The sequence below is a fragment of the Habropoda laboriosa genome, unplaced genomic scaffold, assembly GCF_001263275.1.
Source record: "Habropoda laboriosa isolate 0110345459 unplaced genomic scaffold, ASM126327v1 scaffold527, whole genome shotgun sequence".
Lineage (NCBI taxonomy): Eukaryota > Metazoa > Arthropoda > Insecta > Hymenoptera > Apidae > Habropoda > Habropoda laboriosa.
In genome coordinates this window covers 111,914-126,827 of record NW_017100643.1, presented here as the reverse complement: position 1 = coordinate 126,827, position 14,914 = coordinate 111,914, and the positions used below count along the sequence as shown (strand labels likewise).

At 39.0% G+C, this 14,914-nt stretch overlaps 1 protein-coding gene across 1 annotated transcript in view; it reads left to right on the top strand.

The window, feature by feature from the left end:
* Window positions 1–14,914, top strand: part of LOC108576803 (homeobox protein prophet of Pit-1-like) — a 67,432-nt gene that overhangs the window by 41,166 nt on the left and 11,352 nt on the right. Inside the window, exon 4 of the mRNA XM_017939863.1 lies at window positions 9,604–9,786. Within this exon, the coding sequence (XP_017795352.1) occupies window positions 9,604–9,786 (183 nt within the window). The remainder of the gene's footprint in view (window positions 1–9,603; window positions 9,787–14,914) is intronic.

Below are 14,914 nucleotides of genomic sequence, written 5' to 3'. Positions count from 1 at the left end.
TGCATTGGCGACCTAGCGTTGCATTCGGTACGAGCGATCATGTGGCAAAACAAAGAATTGTTCATGCTTTTCTAACACCATATATATGCAAATTCGCAATTACCCCACGTTTGTGTTTCCCCTACTCTCCCCTACTCCTCTTCGTCGCTGATCGGCAAAAAATTCTAATTGACACACAACGGCAAATTAGTATTATCTATATAAAACAATATTAAAGCCAATTTGGACGTACGAATGCCAACTTTGGGGCACAACCTCTGATTCTAACTTAAAAATAATAGAAAAATGGTAAGAGCCATCACAAATGCAGGTTGTTATATTTCAAACCGTCAAATTAAGAAGGAAACCGGCATTCGTACAGAAAGGGAGGAAATCGCTTATCTCAGTGAAAGATACCAATCGCGATTACAGACTCTAAATCTCTTGGACACTACTGAAAAACAAGAAAAGCTACGAAGGCACCATTTCACACAGATTTGGCGACGCAAGCTAGTAAATAACACTGCGACACACTACAGGGCTAAATATCATAATATGATAGATTGTACTTAGGCAGTTAACAAAGGATTTTGTCTACTTTACACGGAATATGTACATTAATTTTGTGAGTGATACATCTCAGAACAATCTGGGATATGTACTGCAACAAGACATTGCTTGCACTCCCAGGTACATAGTTTCACTGTTTTTTGTACTTTGCACATACTCTACATCTTCTTTTCTTGCAAAATTAAACATAAGCGTTAAAAAGTGCCATATCCATTAAGTAACGAAAAATTTTATTACAATTTTTCGCAAATTTTCTTGTAAGTGAAAAAGAAGGTAACCGAGGATCGGCGTTGTCTAACACGTCGTTCGCAATTCTGTGAAAAAACATCTACTCTTCGTTCAAAATAAGAATAACCTCGTTTCGCGCATGGGACGTGCCTAAGGCAGGGCTAGAACGTTCAAACCCCCACTTAACCGCCTACGTTTTTCACCGTCTGCTACGTTCTCTGTCTGCGCAGAACGGACGAAAATCGGCTCGAGAGCGAGGTTATTCTTATTTTGAACGAACTCTATCTATAGACGTGTGTGGCACGTCGCATAGTGCTGAAATGCAACCTACGCATGCCAAACTATTTAAAAGACAAGTGAAGTAAGTTATAATTGAGACAGGCTTTCTAGTAACATTGAATGCGATACAGTACCAAATTTGATGCTGTGGAATCTAATAACATTCTCCGTTTCTCAGAATAAGAAAATTGTGACTTACACCACTATAATTTTAACCCCCTCGTATACTGGGATCACTTGCTGATGGTGTTGTTACCGATCGCGATACGGCGGTTGCTTGATGCCCGATTATGCAACCGTACGCGTCGGGAAACCAATCGTTGTCCCTCTTTTGAGTCAAGCCACTCGAGCAATTTACTCGGGATTGGGACTCAGGTAGCACACGAGGACTTTACAGAAATAAAGCACGACGAGAAACTTGCAATTACTAGACTATAATTTTATTAAACGCACCGAAGAGTTAGAAAAGTCTAAACGAACGAACGCTCTAGTGTGCCTTCTTTTGCCGCGCTTCTCCCTCTTAAGGAGAGCTCTGCCTCGAGGGAAGGCTAAGGAAGGCCATATTGCCAAGGGTGTCCTCTTGACGAGGAATTTTGTCGAAGGACTTGGTTGTACGAGGCATCTCTGTGTTGAGTCGAAGTATACTCAGTTCTTATAACCGCCCACGATTATTTGTTTGATCAATCGATCACCACCTTTATCTATCACCACCGTTTCTCTAATTCCTTACAGAAGTGATCGTGTGTGCTCGGAAGTTTTAGAGTATCTGTTCTTGTCGCTGGAAAAAACTGTTCTTTTAATAACTTGTACTATTTTCCTATTGGTGTAAGAGTACATGTGGAGGTGGATGTGTATTTTCCTGATTTGTGTCGGTAGTCTGTTATGGGTGTGGTTTGTGAAGTGACAGAGAGAGGAGTTTTGGGTTTGTGGGCGACGGGAGAATAAATGTACGCGTGGTCGCGCTTGGAATTCTTTATTCAGAACGCCAGATGAAATGTCTTGTGCCGCTAGTCCATGTCATTCGAGTCACTTTCTTCGCGTCGTCGGTCGGGATTTTGGCTGCCCTCGGAACGGATCTCAAGTGTCTCTCAGCTTTCCGAGGACAGCCATCGGTATCGGCCCGCCACGGTATCGACGTCGACGAGTGACACGCCCGTTGCGTGACTTTTCGTTTATGTTGTTTAACAATGTGACGCCGTGCGCGCTGCAAGGGCCGCCACAGGTTTCTTACGTTGTAAATCGTCCCAGGATTCCTGAAACAGATGTTAAAAAATAGCAACATTTACAATTTCTTCCACACACGGCGACCGGCTGTCCAGAAATCCGGGTACGCAACCTCCGCCGGTTACCTTTGTTGCGTTACAGATCTACCTGTGCCGGAGCAATGTCTGTTACGCATGTGACAGTATCGAGAACGACTTTTAGATCGGTAAAGGTAGTGAAGCTGTTTCTATTTGAATCTTACGCGTAGATTTTCTTCTTTTTTTGTATTCATTCTCGAATTTTTACAATTTGTCCAGATGTGGACATTAGGTAAATCGGTTAAACGATATTGTGACAGAAGCACGTAGATATTTATCCCATTGGACAAACGTCCAAATTGTGAAGATTTCACAAGTAACGAGCACAGATTAAAGCGTGTTGTAGAAAAGAGGGTACGAATATGGGATACACGTTTTATTTTTTGACCTAGGGAGCCTCGGAATAGCTGTACTTTAATGAAAAATCAGAGGAATAACTGTGGGGAATTTCATGTGAAATGTGCTGCATAAACGTAAATATTGCGAACCTACAGAAAATTTTGATTCTACTTTTTACGAAAATCTATCACCACCGTTTCTCTAATTCCTTACAGAAGTGATCGTGTGTGCTCGGAAGTTTTAGAGTATCTGTTCTTGTCGCTGGAAAAAACTGTTCTTTTAATAACTTGTACTATTTTCCTATTGGTGTAAGAGTACATGTGGAGGTGGATGTGTATTTTCCTGATTTGTGTCGGTAGTCTGTTATGGGTGTGGTTTGTGAAGTGACAGAGAGAGGAGTTTTGGGTTTGTGGGCGACGGGAGAATAAATGTACGCGTGGTCGCGCTTGGAATTCTTTATTCAGAACGCCAGGTGAAATGTCTTGTGCCGCTAGTCCATGTCATTCGAGTCACTTTCTTCGCGTCGTCGGTCGGGATTTTGGCTGCCCTCGGAACGGATCTCAAGTGTCTCTCAGCTTTCCGAGGACAGCCATCGGTATCGGCCCGCCACGGTATCGACGTCGACGAGTGACACGCCCGTTGCGTGACTTTTCGTTTATGTTGTTTAACAATGTGACGCCGTGCGCGCTGCAAGGGCCGCCACAGGTTTCTTACGTTGTAAATCGTCCCAGGATTCCTGAAACAGATGTTAAAAAATAGCAACATTTACAATTTCTTCCACACACGGCGACCGGCTGTCCAGAAATCCGGGTACGCAACCTCCGCCGGTTACCTTTGTTGCGTTACAGATCTACCTGTGCCGGAGCAATGTCTGTTACGCATGTGACAGTATCGAGAACGACTTTTAGATCGGTAAAGGTAGTGAAGCTGTTTCTATTTGAATCTTACGCGTAGATTTTCTTCTTTTTTTGTATTCATTCTCGAATTTTTACAATTTGTCCAGATGTGGACATTAGGTAAATCGGTTAAACGATATTGTGACAGAAGCACGTAGATATTTATCCCATTGGACAAACGTCCAAATTGTGAAGATTTCACAAGTAACGAGCACAGATTAAAGCGTGTTGTAGAAAAGAGGGTACGAATATGGGATACACGTTTTATTTTTTGACCTAGGGAGCCTCGGAATAGCTGTACTTTAATGAAAAATCAGAGGAATAACTGTGGGGAATTTCATGTGAAATGTGCTGCATAAACGTAAATATTGCGAACCTACAGAAAATTTTGATTCTACTTTTTACGAAACTAAGGCAACATTGGACAAATAGAAATTCGGGTAGTAATACGAGGTTTTTGGATAACCAACCGCCTATTGACATTGTGTCACCAAGTCACTCTTATTTTGATTCTACTTTTTACGAAACTAAGGCAACATTGGACAAATAGAAATTCGGGTAGTAATACGAGGTTTTTGGATAACCAACCGTCTATTGACATTGTGTCACCAAGTCACTCTTTAAGATTAACCCCGTAACGCCGAAAAACAAGTTACTCTAAGAGCGGTCGATCTAGTACACAGCAGAAAACCACAACGTCTCTTCCCTTCGTGAAGTTCGCGCCTTGTAAATTCGGAGTCCGCGAGTATAAGTGTCATCGTTAAAATAAAAGTTATATTGTTAAAATATAATCGATATCAACTTTCCTCCCCGGATTCCAAAGCTGTGTTAAAGCGTTAGTGAAAAAGTGTTATGACATACACAGTGCCAAATATAACAACACGATTACGCTCTCTAGCCAAATTTCTTCAGTTTAACAGCTTTGATAACTTCTGTCACATTTTTCTTTGGAATAATTCTTTCTTAGGCCTTTCGTTTCTTTATTTAACTTTGTGCTTGGCATGTGAAGAAGTGATTGAAATTATTTTATTTCTCATACTGCCACCAACTCGTCATTTTACTTTCCGTCGTCATACCGCAATGAAAAACACGATGTACTTCAAATCTTCGTTAATACTCTCAAACTGCGATTATTACAGAATAATTTACCTCCTGTGTTTCTTTGAAAACCATAAAATAAACCAAAGTACTTAAATTCCACTTCAATTTGCACATACAGAAACTTTCCGTTGCGTTCGAAACGAGAAACGTCCATTAAACAAAAAAAAAATGACAATGGCTGTTATAGAAGGGTGTTATGGTCTTCGCAATACTTAATTTCCAATCATTGTCAAAAATATCAGCAGGTACTGTGCACAGATGGAAACCTTGGTGCCTCATATTTCTACCCTATCTCATATTCGTACCTTCTCCTCTATAGCATGTATAGTTCATAAAATGAAGGGTTAAAACTATTGCGTAATCGGCTAATGAAGTCGCAATTTTCTGTAACAAAAGCACATTCAGTTTAATCGAACGATTTGGATCTATCAGCGTGTACCTATGGAGATAAATATGAGTGGAATTATTTGAGGCTTCCGGGTGTAAGCCGTGTCCAAAAGAATTTACATTCCAGCTAGCTTCATCAGAGTCTGGAGACGCACTGACAATAGTGTGCCTCTGGGTGTTCCCTCCTTTAAGTACCTGTGTTCATTTTCCGGAGCAGTGATTTTGACCAGTCAGTGTTTAATCGATCGATCAATTAAAAAACGGGAGGAGGGTGTTCCAGATAGGGTTAAGTTGGTAACCTGTGTCTCTATTGATGTTGTTAGAGTTTTTCATAATTTCTAAGGATTCCCTATATTTGCGTGGGAAGTATCCTTTGCATCTGGCTAAGACTTTTGTTTTATCAAACAAAATCTTGTGCCCTGTTTCCAAGTGATGTTCCGCCATTGCGGATTGTATGTACCCTAGTCTGGTGCACCTCTCGTGTGCTCACGCTCCTCCCAGTTTCTCCGATGTATGCTTTTCCGCATGAACAGGGTATTTCGTAGACTCCTGCTGATGAAAAACGCGGAAGTGGGTCCTTGGGGGGAGGTGAAGATTCGACCAGTTCTCGTATGTGTGGTGAAAATTGTTGTTCTTCTTGAATATTTTGTGTAGGCGGTCTGTAGTACCCTCAATGTATGGGAAGAAAACTATTGTTCTGTTGTCTTCTTTGGCGTTCGGAACACTTGGTGGTTTTGGTTTTGGCTCCAGCATTCTTTTGATGGTACGTTCCATTTTGTTCGCGAAAGTCTCAAAACTCTCATGTGGAGATAAAGTTTCTTTGATTAATGTTTATGGTCCTAAAGAACGGTATTTAAGACTTCGTTGCCGGTGTCCTTTTTCTTGTACGAGGGTCAGTCAAATGTACACCGGATTATGTATGCCATATCTGTACAGAGTCACGTGTGTCGATGAGACTGACTGTGAGTTGAAACGAGAGTGATTTTGCAACATTGCACTCCCTGTGAGGCTCTACTTTTCGTTTCGTTAGTAAACAGCACAATGAGTGAGAAGTCAGTACCATCTTCCGTTGCACAACGTATTGTAATTAAGTTTTGAGGGCACAAAACCTATTGAAATTCTGCATCGGCTGCGTTTACAGTTCGGTGATGAGACATTGTCAAGAACTCAAGTGTTTGCTCGGTGTAGATCGTTTTCTAGTGGACGTCAACACGTCGTGAACGCATCTCGTCCGCGACGTCCGAAGACCAGTGTGACATCGGGAAATATTGAAGCTGTCCGAAAACTTGTTGAGAAAAGAACAGTCACTGCTAGCTATTAATGCACGCTGCTAGACAAAGTTAAGGCAGCCTATAGATTGAAAAGACGGGGAGTTCCCGTCCGTTCAGTACTGCTTCTCCATGACAACGCTAGGCCTCACACCGCCATTCAAACACAGGAAAAAATTAAAAAGATACAGTGGACAACGCTTGATCGTCCTCCCTATAATCCAGATCTGTCACCGTGTGATTGTCATTTGGACCATTAAAGGAGGCATTAGGACGACAGCGAAGGCTCATATTCGGAAACAATAACATGATAACTATCAAGTAGCTCCGAGATTAAGTCTTCGTTATTTAACGATACACAATTCAGTAAGCCGTAAACTCAATTGCATGCACTATAGAACAGTGTTTATGAAAATGATTATACACTCACTGTTTCGGAGGTATCTGTAATGTAATCGAACCACTTGAAAAACTTTCTGCAATCTATTGCGCAAATATGCTCGCTCAAGACGGTTGATTTGATAATTGACATTCGAGTGTTCCGTAACGGAGATAAGCTTGTGTCTAATATTAGTAAAGGTCTCGTATTAGGCAACTTCGCTCTACTCATCCTGTATCGACCAAAATTTGACCGCCCACCGCAGATATAATCCGATTCGCAGGCACTAGTGCGGGAAAAGGTAGGGTGCGAGAAGGAGATCACATTATGACCAATCGAACCTGCATTCCTTCCCGACGCCAACATTCTATGTAATACCTCTGTACAGCACAATAAACTCTACAGATCGCTCTCCATTTTCGCTTCACGGACCGCCTATCTTCCCTATCTCCACGGACCCGCGTGTATTTTTTCCACCTCGCCCTCGTGTTACTTCCCCCTTCCGGCCTTGGACATGAAAGCATCGGTGCGGATATTTCGCGAGACACACTTCGGAGCGCCATGCTTCCGCAGAGGGTACGGGAGATAAAATGTGTGCGGAGAGAGAAATAGATAGAAATGGGAAACAGAGAGGGTTAGGGGACAAAACTAGATGAAGAATAAGTCCGAGAGAGAAACAGTGAGACAGAGATAGCACAGAAAAGGACAGAGAAAGTACAGGAAGCAAGAAAGCAAGCCTGGAGAGAGAAACCGAGAGGGAGAGAGAGAGAGACAGAGAGAACGAGCGCGCGCGGACGAGAGAGAGAGAGAGAGAGGGTGCATAGTAGAAATGTCAATAAAACGTGTTGGCCAATGAGGAAGCTTGGAGTGACGTCACAGTCGTGGCATTGGCCAATCAGAAGGCACCGGTAACATCACTACAAGGGTGGAAACAAGTCGATCCCAACCAGGAGAGGCTTTTCTCTTTCTGTGGGTTGCTTGGAAAGAGGGGACCGTTGGTAGGGAATCAGGAGAACCATGAAGAAGAGAGGGGAAAGGAAGAAGGACGTGGAGGTGGAGGAAGGAGGTTGCGATGGGCTGGGATCATAGGATGGGTGCTAGGGGGTGGGGAGGGTGCAGGGATTGGCGGAGGTTCGGGGATTCGGTGTGCATACCGGGGTGTCGCTGGTGGCGGTTCGGGCAATCCCCAATATGGGTTTACTAATCCCGCAAAACAATGGAAATTGCCCGATGCAAAATGGCGATAGGTAAACTACTCTACCTCGGGGAGTCCCGGAAAAGCTTCCTGGCCGCAGAGAAGTTTTGCGGCGGTTGATAAAAGACAAATGCTCCGGATATGTTCACGTTTAAACGATCCGCTTCGGTGGAATTAATTTACCAGCGAACGTATTCGAGTATTCTTCTACTCGGTCATTTGTAACTTGATTGAACAATTATGCACGTTGTGTGTTGCTTAACTGAAAGGGAAATGAACACTTTTGTCGTAGGCGACAAAATTTTGGGCGAATTTTTCGCGTATGTATTCTTCGACACTTCGCAGTTCCACTGTTTTTGATTATGCTGTATGGTTGAAACGTATGAACTCGTAATTTGAAAAATTGAGCAAAGGGAAATATAGAGAATTAAACAAATACTAGAAACATTGTAGAATGTTTGTTCAATAGTTACTGCTTTTAATAGAAAGGACATTCTCATGAAATGGCTCGTAACGTTCTTTCGTACTACCTTTCATAGGAACCTACAGCGGGTGATCAAATTATTAGAGCCACAGTATTAAAAATGTTTTTCGTATTTGTGTAAAAATAAAATCACAGTATCAAGGTTTTTATACTGAATAATTTTTCATTAACAATTGTCCACGAAAAAAATAGTTAAACTTAGCTTATGTAGTTATAAAAAATACAACTTGCGGTTCTACGTTGAGTCCGACTTTGCGATAATAAAACGATATTAAACTATTTGTTCATGCGTTAATATTGTTGTGACTAGCGCTGTGACTAGATGCTGAATCTAGCGCTCGATTATTAGAGCCTTTCTTCGACATCGCGACGCTATCCTAATCGAGTGCTAGATTCAGCTCGATTATAAAAATATGCCATATGACAGGTAATATTGCTTAAAGCGTTGCCAAGTGTACGTTTGCAATTTGCAAGTATTAGGTCTACCGGAAAGTTCTGTCCGATAATGTCATCTCAAGAACCAAAGATGAGTCATTCTACAGAAATGGAATCCATAAATTACCATTGCGCTGGGAAGAGGTCATTTTTAACGATGGAAATTAGATTGTTCAGTAAATAGGGTAATTTCGGGAGAGGCGGGCCAGGCAAGTATTTCCTACATTATCCGCCAGATATGGAAGAAAAAACACTGAGAGTAAAACAAATGTAAAACAAAAGAATACTGACGCGTTCCACATATGGCGGATAATGTAGGAAATACTTGCCTGGTCCGTCTCTCCCGGAATTACCCTATTAATAAATGTATCGAAAATGTATTATTTTCTTTTAATTGAAAAACGGACAGAACTTTCCGGTAGACCTAATATCAACGCTTCGTAAAAATAATAATTAGAATTCAGTAGGTATAACTAGGCTTTCGTTTAAAAATTAATCGTTACAATGCAAAACCGACAGTTCTTCGCAAGTGGCTCTAATAATTTGATCACCCGCTGTAACTCTCATATTTCAAGGATTATTTGGATACGTCGCTTAAGTATGTTTTACTATACTTCACGTTAATATCTCTGAACAGAAATATAGGGCAATTTTGGGAGAGATGGGGTCCGTCTCTCCCGAAATTACCCTAGCTAAATGGACGATAGCAATGTTAAGCAGTATTACCTTAAAAAACTAGAACACTTTCTTTCTGCTTAATAGGTCTGGTTTCAAAATAGAAGAGCGAAGTATCGGAAGCAAGAAAAGCAGCTCCAAAAGGCACTCACGCCTATACCAGCTTGTCAAGGTGCTATGATGAGGAACATTTATCCCGGCGCTAGTAGAGGTTATCAACCATATCCTCATCCTCATAATAGCATAAATGGAATAAACCGCTACCCTCAGGCAAGTTATTTATACGAACTATTTATTTATTTTTCATTTTCTTTCCTTGTATTGCGCATAACTTTAACTGAGAATCGTTTAAATATGACGCGAGAGAAATATTCTTAACTCTTCGTAGACGAACTGGACAGTTTGTGTCCAAGTGGAATTTTTTTTACTGTTTTAAGATTTCGAAAAATCTGAAAAAATTCTGGAATACTTGTCAAAGTCTCTACTAAATTATAGAATTCGTTTCGAGAAAATATGGGAGTAAAGTTTTTCTAGGTTTCTTTAAATTAAATGTATTACAAAACCATCAAACTTAAATTCTGATATGCACAATGCTACGAGTTTATTAACGGTTAACAATTTGCAGTTTCTTACAATGAATTGATAACAGATAACGTAAAAACTGTGTAATTCACTATTAATTAGTGTTGTACAATTAACTCGTAGCATTAAGAGATCATGTGACAATCATAGAGCAAGATTATTACTAAACTGTATTTGTAACGAAGGTTAATTTGGACTTTAAGTTCAATTTTCATTTAAAAAACTGGAGATTACCAAATATGAACCATGTATGATAGTGTAACTTTATTATAAAATGTAATTCTGCAATGAATCGCAAGGAGTTAATTTTGTTTATACAGGGTGTAACAGAAGTAGGTGGACAAAATTTAGGAGTGTATTCTATTCATTCTGAGAATGAATTAAAATGATACAAACGTGGATCCAGAAATTTTCTCTTCTCTAGATGTGGGTAAAGACTTTCATTCTTTAAATCCTTCAAATTCTCTGATTTTCATTCTATGGACATTAGGACTGTTATTTCGTGTGATAAAATTCGAAATACCAGATTTCTCGAACATATTCGACAGTGCATAACATGTCGATTCGAAGAAAATTAGTTGCAGAATTCTTTCTAACAGAATAAACAAACAAGAAACATTTATGTAAAACTCGGAAAGAAAAGATTGCCAGGTCCGTGTTTATCTGAACACTTTTCAAATACGTTTCTCAAATTCGCCCACCTATTTCTGTTACACTCTGTGTGTGTTTGCTGATAACATTTACGCTTCTTTGCTAAAAATATTAATTTACTTACTTCGTACTTACACTACCGGCAAAAAGTTTGGGATAACCTCCCAATTTTCATCAATACTGAATCTGCCACTAATTTCGTACAGATCAGAAGTTTATATTGTGGAGATCAATAGCAATTTACCTCGTATCGATCGATTTGAATGATAAAAAATTCTTAAATCTGCTAACTTCTTCCTCTAAATTTCTGTGCAACTTGCGTGTGATTTCGAACTTTTGCTTGCCAATGACAAAAATAACAACACATAATAAAATTCATTATTACAAAGGAAATAGGTTCATTCAGCTTCCAGATAGTAAAATGTGAATACAGTAAATTCTCCACAAGTGTCAGTCCGCGAGGAATCTAAACCTGACACTTGTAGAGTCAGGGACTACGTTTTCGAGCCTCGCGCCCGCCTTTGTAGTTTGCCGAACGTAGACAAGGACAGCGAATAAAAGATAAGGATGAAACGTGAGTCAAGGGAACCAAGCGATTTAAATACCAACTTTTTTAATTTTACGTTCATTAGAAAAATCTCACCAACACGTTAAAAAAAATTCCAGATGAAAAAAAAAAAAATTAAAGAAATTATGTTTTTCTATTATGAATTGTCGAGCCGTGAAATCTCGTAAAAGAAACCGAGTGGTGTAGCGTTACACGCTTTACTGACAACGAGCGAGATAACATAGGCGCAGCAATGACGGAGCCTAGGCGTAGGACCATCTATACTGACACTTGTAGAATCCAAACTGACTGACACTTGTAGAAAATTTACTGTATTAGGTATCTGACATGTCAACTTATCGTTATACATAGGGGAGAGTCGTGCAGTACCGGTCAAAGCTAGATCTCGCTTATACTGTTAGTTGATTGCACTATTGATGGAAAAACAAATAAATACTCTAGCCCTGAGCAACGTATTCCGGCGACGTTCATTTTTCTTCAGTATTACCGGAGTTATAAGACGTTTAACGTTTACGCTGGTGTTCCGTACGACAAAAGTTACGTTTCATAGCTGCAACGGTTGGGCTCACGTGGAGTATACGGATCAAGAAAATATCAAATCACTTTACCTGTGATATTTGTAGACGCGCCTAAATAAAAGTTCTATTCTATTTTTAAATGATTTTTACTAACATTACTTATCACTCAGACCTTAAAATCTACCAACTAAGTAGCTGGCCGGTACTGTTCAACAATTTTTCGTTCGCTGCAAATTACAACTTTTTTATTTCTACGAATTATTTATCTTTATGAGAAAATTTAAGAAAAACCATTTGTCCCCTTTTATCAAGCACCCTTTGTACTACAAATTACTTTTTTCAAATTTCATTTTTACCAACATTAGCCCAAGTTATAGTACAAAAGCTTAGAGTGGCCGGTACTGCACGACTCTCCCCTATATCAATCAAAATATGACTTATTGTGTTTTCATAGTTAATTGATCCTATTGGGTAAAAGAAGAAACGTTTGCCGTTACGAGTTACGTTTATGTGTTTGAACTGGGTTCGAATCGTATTCCTACGAATAAATTCGATGCGTTTCTCGTTAATGATTTTAACCGAGGTATTAAATTGAAGTGCACCTGAGCGTACGTCCGGCGCATCGCTATCGGTCGATGTAGCTAAATTGCATTTCGACTGATTAGTTGGGTCGGACGGATTACCGAATGCCTACCGGTTTAATTAAGCCAATAATTCGTCGAGCGCATCGGTTTGCCAGTAAAAAAGCCTCGAGATCCTCTTAATCGATCTTCGAAGTCACGTTTGGAATTCTCTGATGAAATTATTTGCTATAATGTTTCCTCTAATCTTTTCAATCCGCTATCTGTTCGGTTATTCGTAATTGTTGCTGTACGACAATTCGTTGTTGTTGTTATTTAACAATTAATTTCAGTTTTTACAACGTCGTTTATTCGTGAATTCTAACATTGTTCTTAACACGGTACCTTTTTTCCACAAGTCATCAAATATTATTGTACTATCGTGTTAAAGTAATACCATATTTAAATAGATGAGGTGTAGAATCAGGGCCGCGTTTATACATTTGGAGGCCCTAGGCGTAACATCATTACGAGGCCTCGAAAGAACAAGTCTGTTTCAGTTATTCAAATTCATACACATTTTCTTTTTTTTTTTTTTTTAAGATAATTGAAAATAAGAGTTGATATTTTCGTAATAACTCTTTTTAAGGAATTATTTGTCTGTAGAAATTTTCATCGATGTTCACCTTTTGACGAATAGTGGGCTTTCGTAAGTTTGGCGTTTTCGTTTTCAGCGGCCTCTTCCATGTATATCATAAATGTAGTATTTAAAAATTATTAGTTTATTTTGCAACTATAACTAGACTGTGTTTTATATTCACCAAAGTCAAGCTGTGCTGGGCGGCGTCCGTAAAAGGATGGGTGACCGCTAGTCACCGCATCCTCTGGAGGCCGTGTTGCTGGTTTTTTCGGGCTGAATTTTCGCATGGACGTTAGTCTTACCCTAACTAACGCCCAGGAAGCGAAAAAGCCGAAGAGAAAAATTCCTTACCGCCAGTTTGGGGTTCAAGCCTAGGACGGACGTCCTCGCTGATCTCCGAGCCAGGTTCCTGGTGGCTAGTGGTTTAGAAAGGAAGTAAGATAGTTCTGCTGAATGGAGGTATAAGACGCAGTGTCTGGGGAACTCCAAATGCCTTTCGGGGCGGCAAACACTACGTGTTTTTTATATTGTTTATGAGGAGTAATGTTTCACAACGTGGCCCCGGGTTGAATCTAATTGTACAGTTTGTAGAATGAATTTAGTAATTTTTAATTATTCACATTAGGAGAAAAATGTTAAATAAGTTACTTTTTCACTAAAAAGTTTCTTGAATAGACATTTTGTTTAATAAAATGTTTGATGACTTATGGAGGATAGCGCGTATACTTATTAAAATGTAGCAGTATAATGTTAACAGCAGTTTGTACTAGTTCTCTTTTACGGATAATGATAATGAAATGTCGGAAATTAAACGAAATCAAATTTCAGAAAGTTACAAAGCAATTTTCTGTTCTTTCTGAAACACAAAATACAATTCTTATATAAAGAAAAAAACAATCTTTAGAGTTGTTAATCTTAAACTTTAATTATAAGAGCTGTTTATAAGAATTGAATATGTATTAGCTAGAATGCATAATTTAATTCAAATGTACTTATCGGTTATCACATTACGTTGATATATACAATATTGCAATAGGTGTGTGTGTTACTGTAAAAGCCAGAGTACCGGAAAATGTTAGGTTTGTCCAGCATATCCTAAGATTTACCAATAATTCGTGGTAAAAGTTACAATTTGAACGTAACAATTTGTGTTTGCGGACTTTTACCAATTTCTATTAGTCACATATTATTGGCATTTATTAAGAAATACAGTCACACTTACTGACGTTTTAACTAACCAAACTATTATTAATATTATTTAATAATAATTAATTTTATAATAATAAAATATTAAAAACAAATTAAATTTCTGAAGGTAATGCCAATCCAACAGACTATAAAATGAAATAGTTATTGAGCAATCTAAGCGCAGAAGGTCAGGTTAGGTTATGTTTATAAAAAACTATATAACCTAACCTAGATAAGCACAGAATGTCAGGTTAGGTTAGGTTTATAAAGAAAAGGAAGCAATATAAAATTTCAGTAAAAGCACAAAATAAGTATTGATTTCATAATATTTTGGACTTATACCGACATTGGTTTGCAAATATTAGGATTTCCGCGTAAATCTTAACATTTACCGGCGTTCAAGCTTTTACGGTAGCATTTGTATCGTTAAAATTTGACTCTTCGTTTAAGAGGGTATTCTAGTCTAGAGTGTCATTTTTTAGTCCTTCTTAGGGATTTTTTTGTAAGGAAAGTATAAGTTTCTCAGTATCGCCATTTTGCATACGTATTTATTCATGTTTTAAGAAAGTTCACAATTTTTTTCAAGTGAAAATAATCAAAACTGTCTGAATTATATATCATTCAGTGCGATCCCTTTAAAAAAAAAGTGCTGACACGATTCCGCCCATTCTGTTTATCCGAAAGGAAAAAT